At 36.2% G+C, this 24,341-nt stretch overlaps 1 protein-coding gene across 1 annotated transcript; it reads left to right on the top strand.

The window, feature by feature from the left end:
• The first annotated feature begins 4,247 nt into the window (after positions 1 to 4,247).
• On the top strand, positions 4,248 to 21,205 carry LOC113240396 (transmembrane protease serine 9-like). The gene is made up of 13 exons (XM_026477685.1): positions 4,248 to 4,429; positions 6,742 to 6,923; positions 7,522 to 7,684; positions 9,366 to 9,528; positions 9,922 to 10,095; positions 10,750 to 10,921; positions 11,562 to 11,672; positions 17,293 to 17,454; positions 18,353 to 18,515; positions 18,626 to 18,788; positions 19,459 to 19,635; positions 20,118 to 20,289; positions 21,078 to 21,205. Exons 2-13 carry the CDS (start codon positions 6,743 to 6,745, stop codon positions 21,194 to 21,196), a joined length of 1,920 nt encoding a protein of 639 aa, XP_026333470.1. The 5' UTR covers positions 4,248 to 4,429; position 6,742; the 3' UTR covers positions 21,197 to 21,205.
• The last annotated feature ends 3,136 nt before the right edge of the window (positions 21,206 to 24,341 follow it).

Raw genomic sequence — 24,341 nt, 5'->3', positions numbered from 1 at the left:
TACAAATAAATGGACGACGGGTCTAATACAAAAACCACGAAAAAAATGTCCCAAGTCAACCTATTCGAAATTTAAATTGTAATGTCATCGGAGTATCGCGCTGTCAGTAGAACAAATGAAGACTAAAGCGGAGTTTGGCGCTCTGTATACGATTTTAGCGCCTTACAAGTGCGGGCACTTTTTAGCGCGGACCCGACGTCCATATAATTGTAAGTCAATGTAGACAAATAACTTTTTTTTACGACATCAAGTGACGGAACGAACAACTCGTAAGTGTTGCAGCGCTCTTCGTGGACTTGAAATAATACCAAGTTGATAAGAAATATTACTATATTTTCCGTGACTGATCACACGTTCCTCAAACAATGTAGTACAATTACTTTGTGTAAGTAATATTCTCGTCTAGCCTTTCGGACTCTTGCACACTACACGACTGAGCACCGGCCGATTCCGCCACCCCGTCTCTCCACTCAACCCTACTTTTTAGTAGCAGGGTGGATGTAGCGGAAACTGGAAATTAAGTAAAAATGAATACTCTTTACATTCAAATACTTAAAATTATAAGTGTTATTTTAACGATCTACAATAAAACATATTTGGTTGTAAACCTTTCCTTTGAATTAAACTGATATTGCAATTTAACGTTATGCAATTGTGAATAGCGCCATCTATTTGTCCCCAATATTCTATACAATACAATGCCATCTAGTGATCACATACGATACTATTTATTATGTGCTAGGAATCAGTTATTACATTATGTACATTGATTATGTATGAATGAGTATGAATACATATGTCATCAATCTACAATAAAACTATTCTATATAAATGATACGCCTGTTCATAGCAGTTGCAATGCGACTCAGAGCTTTAAATCGCAAAGATTAGAGGGGTACAGCCACTGCGCACGTCACCCTGATATATACCTGACTTGACAAGTCCCATGTGCATGTAATTTCACCAGCACCCTTAGGGCGCGTTCATACGACACGAATTTTACCGCGCTCACCCCACGCGGTCAAAGAGCGGAGTCTGCGGCGGCCGCTGCCCAGCGGCCGTGTGCACGTGTTCAGAGACCGGACTGTCATGGCAAAATACGCTCTATTTATTTAGTTTTTACCTTGTTTTTTGTCTACGCGGTCGCCGAGCGGAGTCCGCTCTTGGACCGCGCGGCGACGGCCGCGGACTCCGCTCTCCGACCGCGCGGCAGCCGCGCGAAAACTTTCTCCTAGTGTGTCTGTGCGCTTACTCTTCAAAAACTGGAACGCAACAATGCTCTCATTATTATTTGAAGGCAGAAATAGGTACCCAGGTGGCAGTACTTCCCTGGACAAATTCTTTGAAAAGGGCTTCTAATGCTACTAAAACTTCGAAAATATCTGTAAATAGATTAATAACCTATTAATTCAATTTTTTTTATCGTATTAAGTGACGGAACGAACAAGTAGTACGCCTGACGGTAAGATACACGCCTGTCCATAACAGTTGCAGTGCCACTCAGAGCTCGAAATCTGGCACTGAAACTGCGCCCTTCAACATGAGACATAGGTAAGTTGACAAGTCCCATGTGCCTGTAATTTCACCAGTACTCTTACCCTTCAAAACCGGAACGCAGTAATGCTGACAATACTGCTTGACGGCAGAAATAGGTAAGGTGGCAGTCATAGTGGCAGTACTACTCTGGACAAACTCTTTCACTTTCTACTGCTACTAAATACAATGTCTTATAAAATATAAAATCAGTAGAGAAATTAGCTTCGAGTTCCATTACTAGAGGATTTCCAATCTTATTTATGGGATTGTCTGAAAGCACATATCACATGTGCATGTACATGAAAATATGCATTAGTGCCCCAGAATTGTTCTCTGATTGTCTTCATGATCAATTGAAGGTGTGTCTGACATACTTACACGTTATTTATATTGAAAACAATTCAAACACAGACTGATTTATGGGTCAATGAAGGACAAAGGCTTGTTTTTGTTAAAACTTTTTTAATTGGACGATTTTAACTGTACATTTGCTCGATATTTTGTAGGCCCGTAAAATATACATAATTTAATTAAGAAAATTAACCTTAGAATTAAGTGCAAACTCGTGGTACCACGACTTCATGTAACTAAGATAAACAATTCTTTTATGGGGAACTGTATATGTGTTTACAATAAGATTCCGGACCATATATTAAGATTATCATTTCCTAAGTTTAGAACTTACATTAAAAGTATTTTAATTGAAAAGTCGTATTACGAAATGGAAGACTATGTGTTACATAAAGATGTATGGAACGACAACGTGAGTCTAGTTTCCACACGAATATGATTCAAAGTGTATTCTATAGCATTTAAGTTTACTTGAAAATAGCATTTCCTAGAGTTTATTGCTCGTTCTTCTCAGGGAAGTGAACACAGTGAAAGCAGTAGCTTAAAAATGATGTTTTCAAGTGTAAAAAATTTACCTATGGAATAAATTATTATTTGGCTTTGAGATGTTAATTTATTTACTTATATTTCTTCCGGGGAATCTTTGTCGATTGGTTTTCCATTGATTTTATATTTGTTTATATGTATGTGATTTTATATTATTTCAATTAAAAATCCCATTGCATGAAGTTTACGTGTCTTCGTTAGTTACATAATTGCTTTATGTTATAATTAAGAGCACGTAAACATATTTAGATGATAAAAGAAAGATAGGAAGACCAAGAATGGCGTACAGTTAACAAATAAAGAATAACGTCAAAGTGAGCAGTTATAAAGAGGTCAAGAAGCTGGCTATGATCCGCGAAGAGTGGAGGAGGCTACACAAATAAGTACCTGGCTCATAAACAGGATGATGACGATGATAATGAAATACATTTACGTTATTTTTAATTAGTCTATTGTATACTACTGCTGGGCAAAGAACTACTCTCATCTTGACTTCCAAAGCTCCCTGTATCATGCAATGTTAGATCAGTCCTTTGTAAATGCGTCGAACTCATCCCGCCATGCTCAGATAAATGCTCCATATCTGGTTTTTGTACAACCAGCAAATGTATCTTCTGTTCTTTTAGAAGCGATTTTTGTCAGAATATGAGTGGAACGTATTTGAGTAGTACTAATTTTACAAACGCCTAGATAAATTAAAACGGCAATTAGCACTTATGTATTGTAACTGAAATATAATCTGTATATTATATGTAGGCGTTGTACTAATAAGTAGACAGCTAGCTTATTAGTTTTATTTATTTTCAAATAAAAAGTCATAATTAGATCATGCGTATGGCATATTCTTTCGCAAGGTGGTACATATCTGTGTATTTTGAAATAAGTAAGTACGTTTGTCATTTTATTTAGGGATTTAAAAAGGGTACAAACTTAGCTCAAACATAGTCCTTTAAAATTGTATATATATTTTGATTGCATCCAAATTCAGTCTCAATTAAACAAAAGGTTAAAAGAAAATTATAAGCTGACACTTGGTATGGTTAAAAATTGCTTAATAATATAATAACTAATTATAATAATACGGTGGAAGTGGCGCTAAATACCCTATTTCAGCTGTATTTTTCTATTGTTGTAAGTGAATGAGCTAAACATGTAAGCCATAGCTTATATATAGGGTTGAGTCAATCACCGCCTAAAAACAAGCTGCTGAATTTCGATCACAGGGCTTCGGGTGGTCATCTCCATGTAGTAACCAGCCGATGTCAGAAATTTCGATTCAGATTTACTGGACACGTCAGTATCAGTAATCCAATTTAAAGATTCTATCAAAGCTAGAACCTCGTAGAATAGTGTTACGTATTTACTGAAAACCAAGCCGAAATTTGCACCATTTACTACACTACCTATGGCCATACCATGGAGACCATAACGCAACAAAACGTCCACATTTTTGCCTGCAGACTTATTCCCAGAACTCCATGATTTGGGCCTTTTCAAGGTGAGAGTGAATAGGCATTATTTAGGTGTGCATGCCACGTCGTCGACCTCATCGTTATTTTCCATCAGGTGAAATGGAGGTCAAAAGCGCACATATTATTTTATTAAAAACAAATGTCGCATGTAAGGAAACTCTGTTACCTACACGCATTATGATCCCACATGGGCATATTACGTTTGCAGTAATTACCCCCATTTATGAGATAATAATTTTGCTGAAATTACTCTAGTATTCACTAATGGCATTAGTGAAGCGGCTAGGTGGGACCATGCCTTATAAAACTGTGCAGGTAGCCGACAAGGACATTTGGCAGGTCGATATAGTCCGAATGAAAGTGAAGATATTCTTTCACTATTCTGAATTCTATAGTGTACTCACGATTCTTCGAGTGGATTAGACGTCATTTGTTTTGCTTGACTGACTCTGAGGTGTGTAAGGTTTTATTCGAAATTTGATTTGTGTTTGAGGTGGATTGCAGAGGATTTCTAGGATTGAAAGGTATTGGAACATGATTTTTAATAAATGTCTCCTATTTTAAATTTAAAGTGTGCTTACTGGATTAACAAAAGTAGTAAAGTTTTAAAAGTCCACGTGCGAACTGTTTCCGGTTTCTTGCAATTCGTACATTGGAGCAACAGTTTTGTTTGTCCTTAAAAGGATTTAATTCTGAATGAATGTACAGGGTGTCTCACGGCTATGCCACACGGAGTGAAAGTATCTTAAATACCATAGACAGAAAATTTTACTCAAATAAGACTTTATTTTGATTTTAAAACAATTCCAACTGCATTCAAAGATTTTTAATAATCGCCAGTCTGAACCGGGAATCGAACCCGCTAAATGTGATAAAACAAGCACCTGGTATTTTACTAAACCGATCGAGAGCCTCAATCATAAGGATAATTTTCTTTTAAATAACATAGCATCTTAAATAAAAGGCAGACCATGAAATTTAACATTTAATCAAAATAATTAGGTACACTTAACAGCAACTTACAATCAATTTAAATTTTTTGATTGATTGAAGGGTTCGAATCCCGGTTGAGACAGCGATTATTTAAAAATCTTTGAATGCAGTTCGAACTGTTTTTAAAATCAAAATGAAATCTTTGAGTAAAATTTCCTATCTACGGTACATTTAATGTACTTTCCCTCCGTGTGGCATAGCCGTGAGACGCCCTGTATAATCACAAAAATACATTTTAGTACCGGATGATACGACCATACGTAATTGTATTTGAAATCCATACTGTACGAAATTTAAAACGTAAATATTTTTATTTTAAAATTCCAACAACTAAACTATTATCTTTTTCGTTACAATAATTAAATGAAGCAAGAAAAGAATAGGCCCGTACTGCTGCCTATGTACAGTCGTAAGGAGTTATGGCTTATCTATAAAGTATGTGGTGTGCATGTGGCAACTTCCCAAGTATTTACTTTTCCTTTGCATACATTTGAAGTTTTAAATAACAATCCAGCAATATAACATTGTACCCTGGCCGTATAGTCTGTAGCTCTTTGGGATATTGTACATCTTTACTTGAAGCCCACCATACCTACATACCAAAATTCAATCTACTTAGACTGATAGTGGACGAACTTCGCAAACATTTGTCATGGACAATCAAGTCAAAATCACCTGAGACCTGTAAAAACAAATAAGTATACGTAATTTAGATCCGATAGTTTGGTTTACAATTTGTCTACAAGATAAATGATAAAGTATGCTTCTCGAAAACTTCAATGGAAATAATATTCCATACATAACACGACGTGTTCAGCTGGCTCCAAAATACTTAACAATGTTCCGCTTTGACAAAATAGAACACACGCGATATTAGTTTTTTTTAAATGTGCTAAAGCGAAAAATACATAAACCAGCCCACCCTTTACAAGCAGCAATTTTTAAGCAGCACACACTTTTTCATTAGAAATCTGCGCGCAAAAACTTTTTTCCACGCTAACGTGGAAAAGATTTTTCGAAATTCGAACTTGACAATGAATTGTGGTGCACCTAACTTTTTCTTTCCATGAAAAAAAAACATAATGACACGTTCAACTTTGCGATTTGCCGTACATTATTTATGTAATATAAATGCGTTGGTATATTTTATTCTTATTGTTGTTGACATTAAATTTTGTTTATTAAAACTGATTTGTTTTAGTTCAACTGTTTTTTTTCATCTACAATTTTCCTCGCTATAGTGAGGACTCTATTTTTGAACCACCTTGAATAACAAATAACTATAATAGTTATGTGACTATGACTGTGAACTGGCAATCGGTACTATCTCAATTTTGATAACTTTACAGGATGAAGAAAAAGTTGTCTGCGTCATTTATATAGCAGCTGGCTTATTAAATAAAAATAAGTAGTTTTTAAATGTTTTCATTACACATGTATGTATGTATACTACTTATTTTTATTTAATAAACCAGATGCTATATAAATAATTTCTTTTTCGTCCTGTACAGTTGTTAAAATTGAGTACCGCTTGCCAGTTCACAGTAGTATTGTTCCTTTTTTTAAAATAATTAAACATTTAATGCTAATTACGCGTATATTATAGGTATGAACAAGTGTTTTATTTTTAAAATAATAATTTCTGAGGGGAAAAAATAATGGTCACATTATCCATACATAATGTGATCACAAATTAAAAAGCCAACTGTGCTTACTACTGTAACATTTTCGCAAGGAGGCTGCGGTAACTCTTTCACAGGGACTCTACTGCTTCTAATAGTTCCTAATTCATGTTGTCCAATTTCAAATTGCTTTTAAATTGATTTTTCATACATCATTTCAGCATGTTTCGGTTAGTGTTCCTAGCTTGCCTGCTGAGCCTGGCGTGGAGTCTACCCTCCACATCGGCACAACTTCAGTTAGATGGAAAGGGCTTTTTCGACTGGATCAGTAATCTCATCGGCGTCAGCCCTGCCACCACGCTGAGACCGGTCAATGATCCGCCTGAAGATTGTCCTGATTGCCGTTAGTGCTCCTTACCCGACTTCGTCCTCACACGATTTTGATCTCATATCGCACTGCTATTACAATAGTGTTGTTACTCAAAATATGTGAAATTTAATATTATATCATTACTGAACGCAAAATTTGATTCTCTTCAAGTAAAAAAAAAGTCGTTAGAATATTGTAAGAAACAATCAAAAGATATCTACTTAACTTATAATCAGACTCACTTTATGTGAGCTACTTCTAGCCAAAATAATCCTTATTCAAAAACATGAAATTATTGTTTCCATTTTATTGTTTAATATATTTGAGAAATTATTTAAGTGTCTATAATAAACTCTAACATATAAAGTTTAATGATTTTTTTGCGGGAAGCGAGTAATTCGTTTTTCATCAATTCTGAGAAAATCCTCTTTTTGAGTTAATAGACTATTGTATTAAGAGTGCGATATCATCATACTAATATCCCACACATTTTTGAGTCAAACAAAGAAATCAAAGTGTTTAAAAAGAAAACAACAACAAAACATACTAAATAATGTAGTTTTTTTACACGTTTCACATAAGAAAACAAACTAAAGTTACAGCAATTAAAATTAACATACTAACATTGCAGAATGTGGTATCGCCCGCACTCGCCGACGTATTGTCGGTGGCTACGAAACAAAAGTCCTGGAGTTCCCATGGATGGCGTTACTTCTGTACAATGGTAGATTTTATTGTGGAGGATCTCTACTGAATGATCTCTATGTACTGACTGCTGCTCATTGTACTACTGGGTAAGTTGCTTGAATTCTTTTCGGAAATTTGGAAGATATTGATGATTGTCGACTTTCTGGGAGATTCTTTAGACACAAATATACGTATTTCCAAGGTAAGTAATTAAGTAATTTCGGTGGCAATTTTTATAATTTTAGGTGATGAAGCGTGTGGTAAACAACCAGCTCTTAGATTACCTCGAGGATCGCCAACTTATTAAATGACCCATGGCTTTCGCTGCGGTCGTGGTGCTGGTGATCTTCTTATGTATCTCACGTACCAATGGGCAGCTGCCATCGAGAGCAAGGGGGAAGCAATGGCCGTGAGCTTAGACATCGCTAAGGCTTTTGATCGGGTCTGGCACAAGGCACTTCTGTCGAAGCTATCATCTTACGGGCTTCCAAAAGGGCTGTGCACTTGGATCGCCAGCTTCCTGTCTGAGCGGGGCATAAAAGTCGCTATCGACGGATTGTGCTCGGACAACGTGCTCATCAACGCCGGCGTTCCGCAAGGATCTGTGCTATCACCAACTCTGTTCATCCTGCATATCAATGATATGTTACCAACTAGTACCATTCATTGCTATGCAGATGACAGTACCGGTGATGGCTATTATACAGGTCGCACAAATATTGATCAATTCCCTATATGTTTTGTTCCACCAGCAAGTGGAACAAAACAGACAGCAACTTGTGTCCAAAATCGAGACTTCTTTGGAGCAGGTCTCAGAATGGGACCAACAGAATCTAGTACAATTTAACCCCGCAAAGACACAAGTGTGTGCGTTTACCGCTAAAATATCCCCATTTGTAACAGCGCCTAAGTTCCAGAACACTGCCCTTGCCATCTCAAAGTGTATGGGATACTTGGAGTCGACATCACGAACGAAGTCCAGTTCCGGAGTCATTTGAAGAGCAAAGCCAAACTGGCTTCAAAAAAGCTTGGAGTGCTCAATAGAGCGAAGCAGTACTTCTCTTCAGGTCACCGACTTTTGTTATATAAAACACAAGTATGGCCCTATATGTAGTATTGCTCGCATCTCTGGGCAGGAGCTCCCAAATACCAGCTTGATCGACTTGACTCCATCCAACGCAGGGCTGTTCGTATTATCGATGATTCCAAACTCACAGACGGTATGGAGCCCCTTAGCCTACGGAGAGACGTTGGACTCTCTGTGTGTGTTCTACCGTCTTTATAATGGGGAGTGCTCTGAGGAACTTTTCGAACTGGTGCCACCGTCTCGTTTCTATCATCGCACCTCCCGCCAAAGGAGTAGAGTTCATCCCCATATCTTAGATGCTTGGCATTGTAAGACCACGCGGGCATCTCGTTCGTTTCTTCCTCGAACCTGCAAGGTGGGGAATGATCTTCCTCCTAAAGTGTTTCCTTTGCGCTGACATGGGGTTCTACAAAAAGCGTGTTTACAGGGCTCTCAAAGGCTGGCAACGCATAGGCAGCTCATCTGATGTTGCAAATGTCCATGGGCGACGATTACCACCTCCTATCGAGTGGCTCGCCAGCACGTTTGCCTCCTTCATTACATAGAAAAAAAATAAAAAAAATTCAAGTATGTTATCGTGAAATATTAATTAATATAATAAATAATCAAAATTGTCACCGAAATAAGAAGGCGAAAACGAACCTGAAAATTACCCCTAAATAGATTAAACATATCAGATTATCATATCACATCTTTAACAGGTTCCGCAAAGACAAAATAACGGTTCGTTTTATGGAACACGACCGGTCCGAAGCCAACGAGACGAAGACTTTCGACAGAAACGTGGAAGCTATTAACAGACACCTGCTGTACAATCCTGGCACTTACGATAATGATATCGCACTTCTTAAGTTGGATGAAAGGGTAAGAACATTTAAAATGTAGAATATTTTCAAACTCCATTAAATATAGTTGTCTCTAAGCTTTTGATAATGTAATAATAATGTGCCAGACAACCACACAATCGCCTGGTCTCATACTTCCCCGTACTATGAGTACCAGACCAACGGAATTCATTCTGAGGCACTCGTCACTACATCCAGACTATAACCAATTTAGGAAAGTTTGTGTCCTAATTTGGTCTTATCGAGAAACTCGGGATCTCCTTATCCAGTATAAACAGTTGGGTCACCGAGGTCGTCGAGATTATTACATTTACCCTGAATGCAAATACCTACTCTTTTTGGTCATAATTAAACTAGAATCGAAATGTAAACCCCAGCGTCATGCTGTAACATTGTGAATTATACATAACAGGTAGACTTGAGTAAAGCTGTACGACGCACTGCAGATGGTCGCGCTGAAGAAGAAGTAAGCCCTCGTCCTGTGTGTTTGCCTTCTCCTGAACTTACCTATACCAACTACAGTGCGGTGGTCTCTGGATGGGGCACTACTGAAGAAGGCGGATCTGTGTCAGACACACTACAAGAGGTATCCTTAATTATTGATAAGAAAAGGTTTTGCAGCTGCCACAAAAAAGACAAGACGTTGGATAACTATTTAAAGAAGTTAAGAAATTCCTAAAAAATGATGTTAATAACCATAATTTAGTAGCAGTAGGGTGTTAGGTATGAAAGTGGGGGGATATAAGAGGAGAGGAAGGCCAAGGAAAAGATGGATGGATTGTGTGAAAGATGACATGGATAAGAAAGGTGTGAGTATGGAAATGACGGCTGATAGGGGAGAGTGGGAGAGAAATACATATTCTGCCTGGCTTGGGATAAGGACAGGCAGAAGAAGAAGAGTAAGAGTAGAGCTTCTTGTGAAAGAGTTCACCCAGGGAAGTACTGCTACCTTACTTATTTCTACCGCCAAGCAGTAATGCGTCTCATTACTGTGTTCCGATTTTGAAGGGTAGGGGTGAAATTACAGGCACAAAAGGCTTGTCAACTTAAGTGTTATGGCTTAGTGGCTGTGGCTCTCAAATCTTTGCGATTTAAAGTTCTGAGTGCCACTGGTATGCGCAAGCGTGTCGTTTAATGCCAGGCATTTGATATAAAAAAAAGTCAAATTTGCAGTTCTTTAGGTACTGTGGGATTTGAAAAGCCAGTTGCGACGTCCCAATAACTTAGCGTGTTTTTTTAGGTGTACGTTCCCATAATATCGAATGAAGAGTGCCGGCAAACCGTTTACAAGCAACGAATCACGGATAACATGCTGTGCGCAGGGGAGCCCGAAGGTGGACGTGACGCATGCCAAGGAGACTCTGGTGGTCCTTTACACATCTTGAACTCTAATGCGCAATTTCAGGAAGTTGGTAAGTAACTCCAGCTTGTGAGAAGTGATTAGTCATAAAAATAATACGATCTACTTATAACAAATATGTATAATATGTGACATTTTATAACTCTCATATAAAGTTATCGACTAATTTCGTTCGTAGAATTTTCAAACCTCTCACCTGAAAAATTGTCATTTTGCTGATATGACTTTAATACACTTAAGGGTGTGAACTATAGTGAAAACAATATCTATATTATTATTAAATTGTAGCCATATGAGAGACAATATTTTTGCTTGTGAAAACGGCCTAAAACCGGAGTCGGTAAATGAATTAGAGTTTATACTTGATTTAACTGCCTTCGTGGCCGAACGGTTACCATGCCAGACTGCCACGCAGTGGTCCCAGGTTCGACTCCCGGGCCGGGAGAAATATTTGTGTGGCCTACATTTATTTCTCTCGTGAGTTTGGATGTAATTTGTGGTTGTCTATGTGTGTGTCCATGGCACCCGCGACACAGGGTTTCCCTAGTGCTGCGGGGCTATGTTAAGTGTGTGCGTTATTTATTTATTATTTATTGAAAGAACTCAAACTTGTACAGAATAAAGAGAAAAACGTTTACATTAATTTTTAAATCTATCAGATAAGATTGTATAAGACATCATTACATTTCCAGGTATAGTATCATGGGGTGAAGGCTGTGCCAGGCCTGATGCACCCGGAGTATATACTCGTCTCAACAGATACCTGTCTTGGTTAGAAAGGAACACCAAAGATGCGTGCTATTGCCATTAAAATATCCTAAAATTACTTGTTATCGGTGGTGTACCAAAAACTTAGGGTAATGTGAAATGGCTTCCTATCACTACTCAAACGGATTGTCCGCTTTGATAAAAAGCTATAACAAAATGATCATGAAAAATGTAGAGCAAATCTTCGTCAAAGTGACGTCACTAAACAGACACTGTGGACTAATAAACATGATACTTATGGTTGTGGCACTACTTCTGTACCGCGTCAGAGATGTTCGCGAAGCAAGAGTGGACAGCTTTTACGCGACTGTGCAAGCGAAGTACGTCACTAGTGCGCCGGGTGCGAGCCCCATCCTGCTCCCGATAGCGGATAGGCTCGACTCCAAACATGAAGCACTGTTCTGAATTGCATGTATCCAGCAAAATCCATTGTGTACAATTTTGTAACATACTAATATTATTATTAAGAGGTTTACTAACAAATTATGTGAGTCAATGTTACTCGAAATAAATGAATTATTAATTAATCTACTAATATTATTTTTATTCTACTTGACTGACTTTTATTCGAATGTCTCTACATTGTATAGTTAAGACACGAAGTGCTAAAACTTAATTTATGAATTGGATTTTTGATCAGTGATAATGAAATCTAGTTTTTGATCGAGTTCACCGTCTCATTCATTACGTTCATATGACTTTTTAATTATTTATATGTATACATTTTAACTAAAATAACGGATTTCCCATCGGATGGACTTTCCGTTGACTCAAAAAATCCTTTCGGACGGTTCGTTCCACTAGTGGGCCCTCAGGAGTTTGTTTACAGAAAAATAACAGAATGATATAGATATTAAATGTAAATGAAATACTACTTACCAGATTAATGGTTTAAAATCTTTAACGTTTATTTTCAAAAATTTTGGATTGGTGTGAAATGTGATGTAGTAAAAAGAGAGGAATGTTTCGACGGTTAGGTCATGTAGAATGAATGAATGTTGGTTGATTGACGGCACTATAAAGCGAACGTGGATGGGTGCGTGTAGAAGGATGTAGACCTTGGCGTACATATCGCAATCAGATTGGGGATGTTCTTAAAAAGCCGGATTAAAAGTACCAAAGGCAAACGGGCATGTATGAAAGTACACTGATTTGAGTGGAGAAGGCGAAGGAGGTTTGTCAGGAGCATACATGGTCTCTGCGAACCCCGATGGGAGACAGGCGTGATGATATATATGTATTCTGCTTCAGTGAGTTTATTGAGAATCGTCCATAACACGTGACGTATAATACACATGGCATCATTATGTTTTAAAATGAGTTTTAGTAGAGTTGTTCGTTTGTAATCTCTAACGAAAATTCTCACAATAGATATTGAATAAATATTTGAAATATGTTATCATGGTTTACACCGTTTTGTATTAAATAAATGCCTATTTATAACAGAAAAGTTGTTATTTTTATTATTTAATAACATGTTTATGTTCACAAACTGTTATCAATAATTTGACGAGATACCACAATTTTTAAACCCGATATATGAAGGAATGAATATTTATTAATGTAACTGCCACGCAAAGGTCTCGGGTGGGTTCGATTTCTGGGCCGGGAGAAATATTTGTATGGCCTACATTTATTACTCTCTCGTGTCTACGTGTGTGTCCACGGCACCCACGATCAGAATTTCCCTAGTATGTGTCAGCGTTAAAACATTTTTTTTTAATTTACCCAATATTTCGATAATAGAGTCCTCACTATTCAAAAATATAATTAATGTAAATATTAATGGGCAATATTTATTCCAACTATTTATAAACAAAAACCTATTGAATATGTTTTTTATTGTTAAGGTAATGTGGAAATCAGAAACTATATCAGAAAATATATATAGGGAAACTATCTTACCATTAGGTCGATTTCCCTGGAAATTAATTTGATACTTAAGTTTTTGAGTCAAAGTAAGCAATAGAAAGTGGAGCCTGCATACAGCTAAAAATAAGGTAAGTGACATATACTTCAATATAGATAGAGATACTGAACACATAATTTGTTAAATTAAGATATAATTTAAAATAAAACGTTAACGTAAACTTAGTAGCAGTAGAGCTCCCTGTGAAAGAGTTCGTCGAAATTGCCACCTTATCTATTTCTGCCGCCAAGCAGCAATGTGAGCATTACTGCGTTCCGTTTTGGAAGGGTAAGGGTGCTGGTGGAATTACAATCTCTGAGTGGTACCACCAGACGCATTACTTGTTCGCCCCGTCACTTGGTTTTATAAAAGAGAACTTAATCGCTAACCAAGCAATACGCATGACATGTTGTAGTTAGACTATAAATATAGTCGACAAATGTTTGCAATCAAAAACTGCTTAGGTTTGCATTGACAAAGTTGCTAACCGGTGGTTTGGTAGCGCCCTATAAAACCGTGTGGGTATTTGGCAAGTATTTGACAGGATGAAGTAGTCCGAGTGAAAGTCGTGATATTCTTTCTCTTTCGTCGATTCTGCAGTGTACTTACGAATCTACGAGCGGATTACACGTCATTTGATTTTTTTGAGGGACTCTTTGAGTGTGTAAGTTTTTTTAAATTTAATTTGTGTTATTTATGGTTGATCGTAGTGAAGGATACCTTTAAATTGGAGGGTGAATTTTAATCGAAGCCTCACATACTTTTAATATAAGTGTGATTTAAAATTGGAACACTTTAAAAACACACTCGAAAAGTTTAAAAAGCGCGCGTTCGGTTTGTTCACCTGACTAAAGTTGTTTTTTTTTTATAATGAGCACGAGTTTATCAAACTTCTGAATCGTACTTCAAGATCTACTCTTTTCGCTAAAGTGCATGGAAAGAGTTCTGTAGTGGCTTTAACGCATCACTAGGAGTTACGCCGTATAGGTAAGCGACGTGCATACTAATATTATGAGACAGCTATCTGTTTTAACCGACTTCAAAAATGGAGGAAGTTCTCAATTCGATTGCATTTTTTATGTTTCACAATTATTCCAACATTTGTGAACCGATTTCGATGATTCTTTTTTTGTTGGTAATAGGGTACCTCAGTAGCGATCCCATTCAAATTTGAGTACCAGAGCAACGGAATGCACGCCGGGGCACTACCCAGAACACTCAGACCAGAACAAATTTAGAAAAGTTTTCACAAATTGGTCCCACTGGAAATCGTACCCGGGACCTCCTTATCTAACGTCAACAGTGCAAACCTTTGGGCCACCGAGGTTGTCAACCATGAGGAAGCTGTTCCTCCCCTCATCATAACTAACGTAACAGGACCACAGAATAATATTACTCTAGAAAAACAGGACCACTCCCGAACGCAGCGAGTTGCCAGAATGGCTGAGTTTGGGTGGGACACAGGTTTGGGATACGGATGGTGCTGCATGTATGAGTTTATTTGTATCAGTTTGCCGGGTTATCTTTTTGTGTAAAGTATATTTAGGGGACTATAGGTATAGGTATTGTTAATTTTAAATATGTATTTTTTTCTCATATGTGTCACTGTTTATCCTTCAATAAAAAAAAAAACAACTAACGTAATCGACATTTTTAGCAAAATAGAGTTACTAACAGATCTGGGATCAACAACACGACATCTACAACGCCCTCTAATCGGATTTTTTTTATCTCATTGAGTTTCAGTTTTTTTAATAAATAAATAATAATAGCTTATACAAGTATTTCTCTCGACTCGGAAATCGAACTGGGGACCTCTGCGTGGCAATCCAGTACGGTAACCGTTCGGCCACGGAGGTAAAATCAGCATAAATCACATTTTTAGACGACAATAAAACTTTAGATGCCAATGTCTAGAAAGTTATCGCATTTGCAATAGCAAATGCGTTAGGTGGTTATGATTTAAGATTACGAAAAATTGTAAACGAATTCGTGGTCAAAAATCATAAAATTTTATGATCCTGTCAATTTGGCATACAAAATAATAATATGAAAGGCAAATGGATATGCTAATCGGATGAGATGAGTGATCGGGTAGCGGTATACTGATCCACCCAGTTCTGCTGACCCGGTCACCATTTGTCCTTGATTCTTCATTAAACAGTAAATATTTGAGAATAATAGTGAATTTCATTACAATTTGTATGTTGACGATGATTTGATTAGTATGTAAAGTTAGTAGCAGTAGAGCTCCTTTTTAAAGAGTTGATCCAGTGAAGTCTATTTGTTACTTTACCTATTTCGTGCGCCACCAAGCTGTAATGTGAATGCGTTTGGGTTTGAAAGGGTAAGGTGCTGGTGAAATTACAGGCACGTGGGACATTTCAATTTATGTCTCAGGGGTAAGGCGCACGACTCGTTCGTCTCGTCACTTATCATAAAAAAAAACAACTTTTAATCAAATTAAGAAATTAAATCGCAGTGTGGTGTAATAAGGCCAAATCTGCACAATGGCAACATTTCAGGAGGTTTAAATATTCCATGAACGAAATTATAAATATAAATAGGAATTAAACTTCACATTATACACATTTTGTTTCATTTGATATTGACTTTTATTTTTTAACCGAAGTCAAAAAAGGAGGAGGTTCTCAATTCGACTGTATGTTCTTTTCTTTTTTTTGTATGTATGTTACGCGATAACTCCGGTATTTGTGAACCGATTTTCATGATTCTTTTTTTTGTTGGAAAGGGGGTACTTCCATAGTGGTCCCATTTCATTTTGAAGAAAATCATCCACCTCGAAGGGTGGCTGTTCACGCATGAAGATTCATTTTTATAAATAGCGCCTAATTTAGTTTAGGAGCAATTACTTTAATGGTTGATTTTGCTATTTCTCCAATTCAAGGAGTTTTTCTCTCGATATACTTTGAATAGTGTCGTAGGGAGAACCTATTTTTATTATCTCCAGGGTCAAGTCCTGTATAGTGGCGAACTAGGGGATATTTCAATAAAACTTAGCAAATAAACGTAATTCCACGTACTTTTGAGGTCGGTTTTTTTAGTACTCTGTACTGAGATTATTACAGTTTTTATTCTTTGGAAAGGAAATACATAGCGTCCTCCTCTCTACTAAAATTACTGTTACCAACAAGGTCCACAAATGGTTCTCATAGCTATAAGTTGTCATCTTTGTATCTTTACATTGTGCAATGCAATAAAATTTGTGGTTACTGATTGTAATGAATATTATGATGTTTTATTACCATAATATTAATTTATAATTTGTGAAATTATTTTTAAATTGTTATTAACGCAAACATCGAACACAAAGAAAAATGCCTTCGATCGGACAGGATGACAGTCTGTCACATCAAAGGAATTTTTCATGGTGTTCGATCTTGTATTAATTATAACTAACTTGTTTCATGTATATAGGAACTATTTTTTTTAGACTAAAACGAAATTTTAACTGTAGATTCCGATGTAAATATCACGCTTATCTTCCACGACAATGGTAGAGACAATAAACCTCCACCCCTGCTTATAAAACATGCGTGATAGGAGCACTTTGACGTATGATACATATGTTGCTGGGTACATTTAACTACTGGCCACTAAACTGAGATGTTAAAAATTATTCAATATAATTGTACGGAATCTTTTAATTTCTAATAAATATGTATTTTAAATTGCTTCCAAATTCTTCGTGTCTTATTTCAGCATGTCGTGGTTAATCTTCGTAGCTTGCCTGGTAAGCCTGGCAAGCGGTCTGCCCTCCACACCGTCAAAAATTAAGAAGATAGATGAAAAGAGCTTCATAGAGTGGGTCAATAATCTCATCGGCAACGGGCCTACCATTACGTTGCAACCGATCAGTGACCCACCCCCAGATTGCCCCGTTTGCCGTTAGTAATTGTTATTGTTATTCTTTTCCTAATTCATCCTACCAAAGTTTTGCCTTCAATATAAAGTGGTTGTGCCGATTAATAATACACCACACTGACTTATTGTGAAGAAGACAAGTTGGAAATTAGTAAATGAAACTATGTTTAGAAAATGAAACTATTTTTCCGGATTTAAATCGCGTATATTTGTTATTTCAAACAAACCAACGTTTCGGGCACTTGGTCACGCTTGATAAAACAAATATAGGTTTGTTTGAAAAAACAAATATACGCGATTTAAATCCGGAAAAATAGTTTCATTTCCTATGTGTAACAATCGCGAAACCCTAAGAACTCGAAACTATGTTTTTTCGGATCTTAATCGCATATATTTGTTTTTTTTTTCAAACAAATCAACGTTACGGGCCTTTTTACAGGTGATCGATCACGAATTATTGATGGTCATAACTGATTTTAGTAGCGGTAGACCTCTTTGTGAAAGAGTTCGTCCAGGGAAGTACTGTCACCTTACCTATTTCTGCTGCCAAGCAGTAATGTGAGTATAACTCGTTTCGAAGGGTGCTGGCGAAATTACAGGCACATGGGACTTGTCAACTTATGTCTCAGGGTGACGGACGCAGTGGCAGTACCCTTAAAATCTTTGAGATTTAAAGCTCTGAGTGGCACTACAACTGTTATGGATAGGCGTGTCTTGTCCCAGGCACACGACTAGTTCGTCCCGTCACTGATATTATAAACAAAGTCAGAAGGCTGACTCATGGTCAGTCAACGGTGATCTTGGAACTTGTAAATGGCCCGAAACGTTGGTTTGTTTAAATATTTTAATTGTGAAAACCTTTTGTCTTTTTGATCCCTAAAAAAATATTTTAAAATTAAAGTTCACATACTAATATTGCAGAATGTGGTATTGCCCGCACTCGCCGGCGTATTATCGGTGGCTGCGAAACAAAAGTGCTGGAGTTCCCGTGGATGGCGATGTTATTGTACAATGGTAAATACTTTTGCGGAGGGTCTCTACTGAATGACCTCTATGTGCTGACTGCTGCTCATTGTACAACAGGGTAAGTCGTATAATTTTCGAAAATTCTGTAAACGTGTTTATTGGCAATATGGAAAATTGTATTGGTAGAAATATAGCTTAATAATGTCAGGGTATGTACATCGTAAACAGATTCCGCAAGGAGAAAGTAAGAGTTCGTTTTATGGAACACGACCGGTATGAAGTTAATGAGACGAAGACTTTTGAAAGAAAAGTAGACGCCATCATCAGACATATGAGGTACAACCCTGGTAATTACGATAATGATATCGCACTTCTAAAATTGGATAAAAGGGTAAGTATTCAAGACGTAAGCATATGAGGGCTGTTTGTTCTTTTATTTTTTTTCCATCTTCTAAGGTTTGATAAGTCCGCGACTTTGAGATGATTTTTTTTATGGTTTATTTTCTACGTAATTTCTTTTTAACTTTATACACTTTGACCAGCGATAATATACCAACTTCTTCAACCACACCAAAACTTATTTTTTGTCAATCTGAAAAAATAAGCCTCTATTTCAGCTATCATTTCCTAATTTGATGTAAATTGGTCAAAAATCAGGTAAAAAAATCAGATGGGGCTAAATCTAGTGAATACGGGCAATAGATCGTATCATAATTCAGCAAGTTTTGATGTTCTGATTGCAGATGAGAAACGGAATAGGCACCTCACCGAAATTCCGTTTTCTCCATCTTCAAAAAATTTCTCTCACCTAACTTTATTATTTTGTATTTTTTGCAATTAAATAACGTCAGTAAGGAGTTCTAAATTAAAAAATTAAAATAATTTCCGAAAAAATTTTTTTATGTAACTTTAAAGTCATGAAAAATAATGTCATGTATTTTTCAAAACGACTAAGCTTTTCAAGCTCTATTAAATTGAATATAAACTTTACTATATTAGCGCCGAATGAGGATGTCTTAATTAAAACCAGCTACATTTTTGTAACAGTTTGAATTAAACAGGTGGACTTGAGCAACGCTCTAAAGCGAAATGGAGATGGTCCCACTGAAGAAGAAGACGTAGGTCCTCGTCCTGTATGCTTGCCTACAGCTGGACTTTCCTACACCAACTATAGCGCAGTAGTCACTGGTTGGGGTACTAATGCAGAGGGTGGATTTGTGTCTAATACGTTGCAAGAGGTATGCTGAAATTTTTCTGACAAAAGGTCTTGGAGAAGACTTAATGACGTTGGATGTCTATTTGAGTTGTGATTTTTTAAATTTTTTATAATACTAATACAATTACGTATACATCCAACAGCATTTTATGAACTTAAAATATTTTTTTCCAAATACCGATAATTCATCGCTTAGGGCTGTGGAAATTTTAGAATAAAGAAAATTTGTGTTTGTGTGAACGGGAGTGGTATGATGTTACAGCGTGAGTCAGTGAACGATCGCATGTAAGAATTAATCACGAACTGAAAGGATTGTCTCATTTCATTTGAATTCGATTCTATTGAATCGAATTGCTGTTCCATGATTCCCGAAAACAAATAATCTATAACGATTTCTTGACCGATTGACGCACTCGTTTCTGTATTGCGAAATCTATAAGTTGCAAATCTATAAGTCTTATAAGTTGCAAAGGTCCAATGAAATAATTCATCGTCTTTTTATAGGTATATGTTCCCATAATAGCGAATGCAGAGTGCCGACAAACCATTTACAAGCAACGAATCACGGATAACATGCTATGCGCGGGAGAGCCTGAAGGTGGACGTGACGCTTGCCAAGGAGACTCTGGTGGTCCTTTACAAATCAAAAACTCTAACGCGCAGTTCCAGGAAGTTGGTCAGTAACAATTCGTAAACGGGAAAATATATTAATATTTAATATTAGCGATATTCATACAACTGATTGTGCTGATTTTTCAAGGATTGCAAGTTCAAAGGGCAAGTTCCTCCATTTGATGAACTCTTAGGTCTACATATTAAAGAGTAGGCCGATGACAGTTATGTGAGACCTATCAAAGAAAATTTAAACTAAACTCATTGACTTCAGTCGAACAAACGAAGACTAAAGCGTGAATGACGCTCTGTATACGATTTTAACGCCCTACAAGTTCGGACACTTTTTAGCGCGGACCCGACGTCCATATAATTGTAAGTCAATGACTAAACTGCTTTTTATCACACTAATGTTCATATAAGGTGCAGCAAAACTAGTCGGTATTTTTGATCGGTAACGGTTCTTTTTAAATATAGATTTTTTTTTTAATTTATTAAGGCTTTGGTAAAGCCATGGTACTCATAGACACTATGGCCTAAATAAATTTAAAAGTTTTTGTGACATTCATACGTCAAGTCAATGTAAAAACTTTCAATGCTTAAAAAATAAGTATTCTTTGTATAAGATTTTTTCTGAAATGCTTAAAATTTTGTTAATAGGAATAAATTATAACGTTTTTAATTTTCCTTTTTCTAACTTCCTCCCAGGTGTGATTTTCATTGTATGCCACACGGGCAGAACAGCAATTACAAACATTCGCGCCATTAAAGCCTTTCAATATTCCTCTGTTCGTAATTGCTTACTTATCGCCCTTGTAACAAAGTGCACTCAATTATAACTTACTTTTGCAGGCATTGTATCGTGGGGTGAAGGCTGTGCCCGGCCCAACGTACCAGGAGTATACACGCGTGTCAACAGATACTTGAGTTGGTTAAAGAGCAACACTGGAGATGCTTGCTATTGCGAATAAGTCATCCACTAAAATAGTCTGCTAATCGCTAGCTGTGCTCGTGAAACTATCGACATATTAGTAAATAATTGAATAGCGCCCAGACCCACAACTTTGCGAGGCCGAGCAGCATGGTAACCGATTCGGAGGTAGTTTACCTATCTTAATGTATAAATTCTATTGGATAAGAGGTCTGATTAAAAGCGACAAGAGTAAAACAAATTTTTGTCAAATTAGTGTGTGAAATGTCAAATTTTTGTCAAAGCACGGTGAAATTTCATTTAAAGATCACCTTTTGTTTCTGAAAGGAATACGCAGTATGGATAACGTGACCATTTTTTTTCCCTCTGAGCGGGACGCCTGTAAATTTATTATTCAAATTCATTTATTCTCCAACCAATTAGTCCATATTTGATAGTAACAATCTTATGAGCTAAGTTAATAGAAACAAGAAGAACAATTACAATACCTACATCAAATTAAATTACATTATTGTTGTAAATACATTATTATATGTTCACGTGTAACTCGGTGAACCTACGGAAAACAGCCGATTCCATTCTTCCCGATATCATCCTCAGGATACCGTGGTCCCACGCAATCGCAACATCTGTGACGCACCTTTTTTACGCATTATTGCGTAAAAATCATCAACACACGCATTATTTCTCTCGTGAGTTTGGGTGTAATTTGTGGTTGTCTACGTGTGTGTTCATGGCACAGGGTTTACCTAGTGCGGGGCTATGTTGAATATGTGCGTTATTATTATTATTATATATTTTGTCAAAGTGGGAATTTGATAATGATTTCGGTAACAGTGAGACACGAATTTTAAAAGCGGGACTGTCCGAGGGTATGGTCACGTTATGTATAAATGTGGATACATAATATTTTCTATGAGACAACTTAATTTATATTTTAAATAAAGGTCAACCAACACTTCTGTGAATATAATTATATTTTATTTTTCTGAACAAAATGCAAGTTATAAATAAATATATTTGTATTTGTGTTTGTATTTATTTATTATCACATGTACATACATAGTCAGGTGTTACAAATGTGTTACATTACGACTAGAGTGTAGTACGTTACCCTGAATAGGGCACTGCAAGTCAAGATATTGAATACAATATAAGAAAATATAATGAAACAAAATAAAAAATATAAATTTTAGAATAGGAATTGCGAGGCGTAAACAAAACATGTCAAAATTTAAAATTGATGTCAAAATAAATTCTAAAACTAAAGCAAAAAACGTCATTTTTGAAGGTCAAGAGAATATTATTAATTAATATTATGAATTCGTCAGAAATTACATGTTTATAAACTCAGTATCAATTAATTATTACGTATTTATAGTTTGATTCATTGTGTTCATTTGGAGTGTAATTGTTGAAATATTTTTACATTATTTAATTATTTGCTTATTTATGTACTCTTCAATTTTATAATAGCTTTTATTCGTTAAATATTTTCTTAAATTTTTATAGAATAAATTATCGTTTGCTTCGTTTTTTATGTCACGCGGTATTTTATTGTATATTTTTATTGCACGATAGTATGGGCTGTTTTTGTACATTTATAATTTTGGTTTGCGGAGTTCCACTTGATTACTCCTTCTCAAAATCTTTATGTATTTAAATTCTTGTAAATACTTCCTAACGAATGATGCTTATTCAAGTATGTATAGTGAGGGGAAAGTAGTAGTAAAATTTCTTTAATAAAGTATGGTCGGTAGCTATCTTGAGGGCCTACATTCATGAGTATTCGAATGAATTTTTTTTTGCATTACGAAATTATCTCCTATATTCGTTTATTTATTTATTGACGCCGTATTTATGCCATGCGTAGGCGTAGGCGTAATAGGTCGCAAGTGCCGCTTAGTAATTTGTGTTCGTTTTCACGAGTGCTAATGCATAGGTAAATGATGATCATTTTGATTGTAATACACCTGTTTGCGTTTTCCAATTTAGATGGGAAACAATGTTTATACCTAATAAATTAAAGTTTTCAACTTCGTCAATGTTTAACATAGTAACTACGGTTTTTAAGTCCAGTTTTCCCCGTTGATGTGGCCTGAATTGGATAAGTCTAGTCTTTTTTAGGTTCATATTGGGATTGTGGTCTGACAGCCGATTTTGATCCGAATTAAAATAATTTATTTCATTATCAATACTATGGTCATCATCCTTATCCTTAAATAGTAACGATATGTCATCAGCATACATTACACACAGAGTATACAATATTTCCAGGAGGTCATTTATGTAAATAATGAACATGACACAACCCAAAGTATAGAACAATTTATGGTTTTTGTGTTAGATTTCACTGTAACGATAGATTTCATGTCCTTATCTCAATATTCGATTTCCACATATTCATATTGTCTATTCAGTAGGTAAGATTGGAACCATCTAAACACTCTTCCTTTTATGCCGATGTTATGTAATTTCTGTAATAGTATTACATGGGATACCATGTCGTAGGCTTTGGACATGTCCTAGTATATAGTCCTAGTAATAATCATACTGCCCAATTACCGTCATTTATATAGTTCTACGCTTTCTGAATATATTTAATTATACTTGTTTGTATGATGTTGTTATTCTATTTAAAACCATAAAATATGATACACTTTAGATAAGGTCAGGTGTGGTAAGAGGAACGCCGGGGGATGAGGGACTAAAATCCATAATACCTAAAGTAAGGCGTTTAGCACTATAGTCTCTCAGTCGATAAAACAGACAAACAAATAAGTTTTAACGGTTGTAAAGAGATGTCGCTACGATGTTCCAAATTTGAGAGAGAGAGAGAGATAAATTGACATTTTTGTAGTCTGTAAACGCGAGATGGGCGCGCATTTTTTTTTGCTGGATCTTGTTGAAAAAAAGTGCTGGAGATTATTTTTATAGAAAAACACTTAGAGAAAAAGGTAAGTTTTACTTTTTATTAACGAATAAAAAGTAAAACTTACCTTTTTAAATAACGATTTCAGACCAAAAATAACAAACAATACGAATTTCATTGGAATCAAAATCCTAACCGCCAAAAACATTGTTGGGGTAAGAGGGTCTAGTACTTACGGGGTAAGAGAAACATTATGTTCCTCTTCCCCCGTGTCAGGGGTGATAAACTTTTTGATGAATTGTCATAATGGAAT

The sequence above is a fragment of the Hyposmocoma kahamanoa genome, unplaced genomic scaffold (assembly GCF_003589595.1).
Source record: "Hyposmocoma kahamanoa isolate Upper Pololo Valley unplaced genomic scaffold, ASM358959v1 138, whole genome shotgun sequence".
Lineage (NCBI taxonomy): Eukaryota > Metazoa > Arthropoda > Insecta > Lepidoptera > Cosmopterigidae > Hyposmocoma > Hyposmocoma kahamanoa.
This window is presented reverse-complemented; position numbering and strand designations above follow the sequence as displayed.

Excerpts from the sequence above, each read along its gene's own strand:
- LOC113240396 (XM_026477685.1), top strand. The coding sequence starts at position 6,743 with ATGTTTCGGTTAGTGTTCCTAGCTTGCCTGCTGAGCCTGGCGTGGAGT. Across the intron at positions 6,924-7,521 it reads TGAAGATTGTCCTGATTGCC|AATGTGGTATCGCCCGCACT; the intron begins GTTAGTGCTCCT and ends CTAACATTGCAG. Across the intron at positions 11,673-17,292 it reads CACCAAAGATGCGTGCTATT|CTTGCCTGGTAAGCCTGGCA; the intron begins GCCATTAAAATA and ends TAATCTTCGTAG.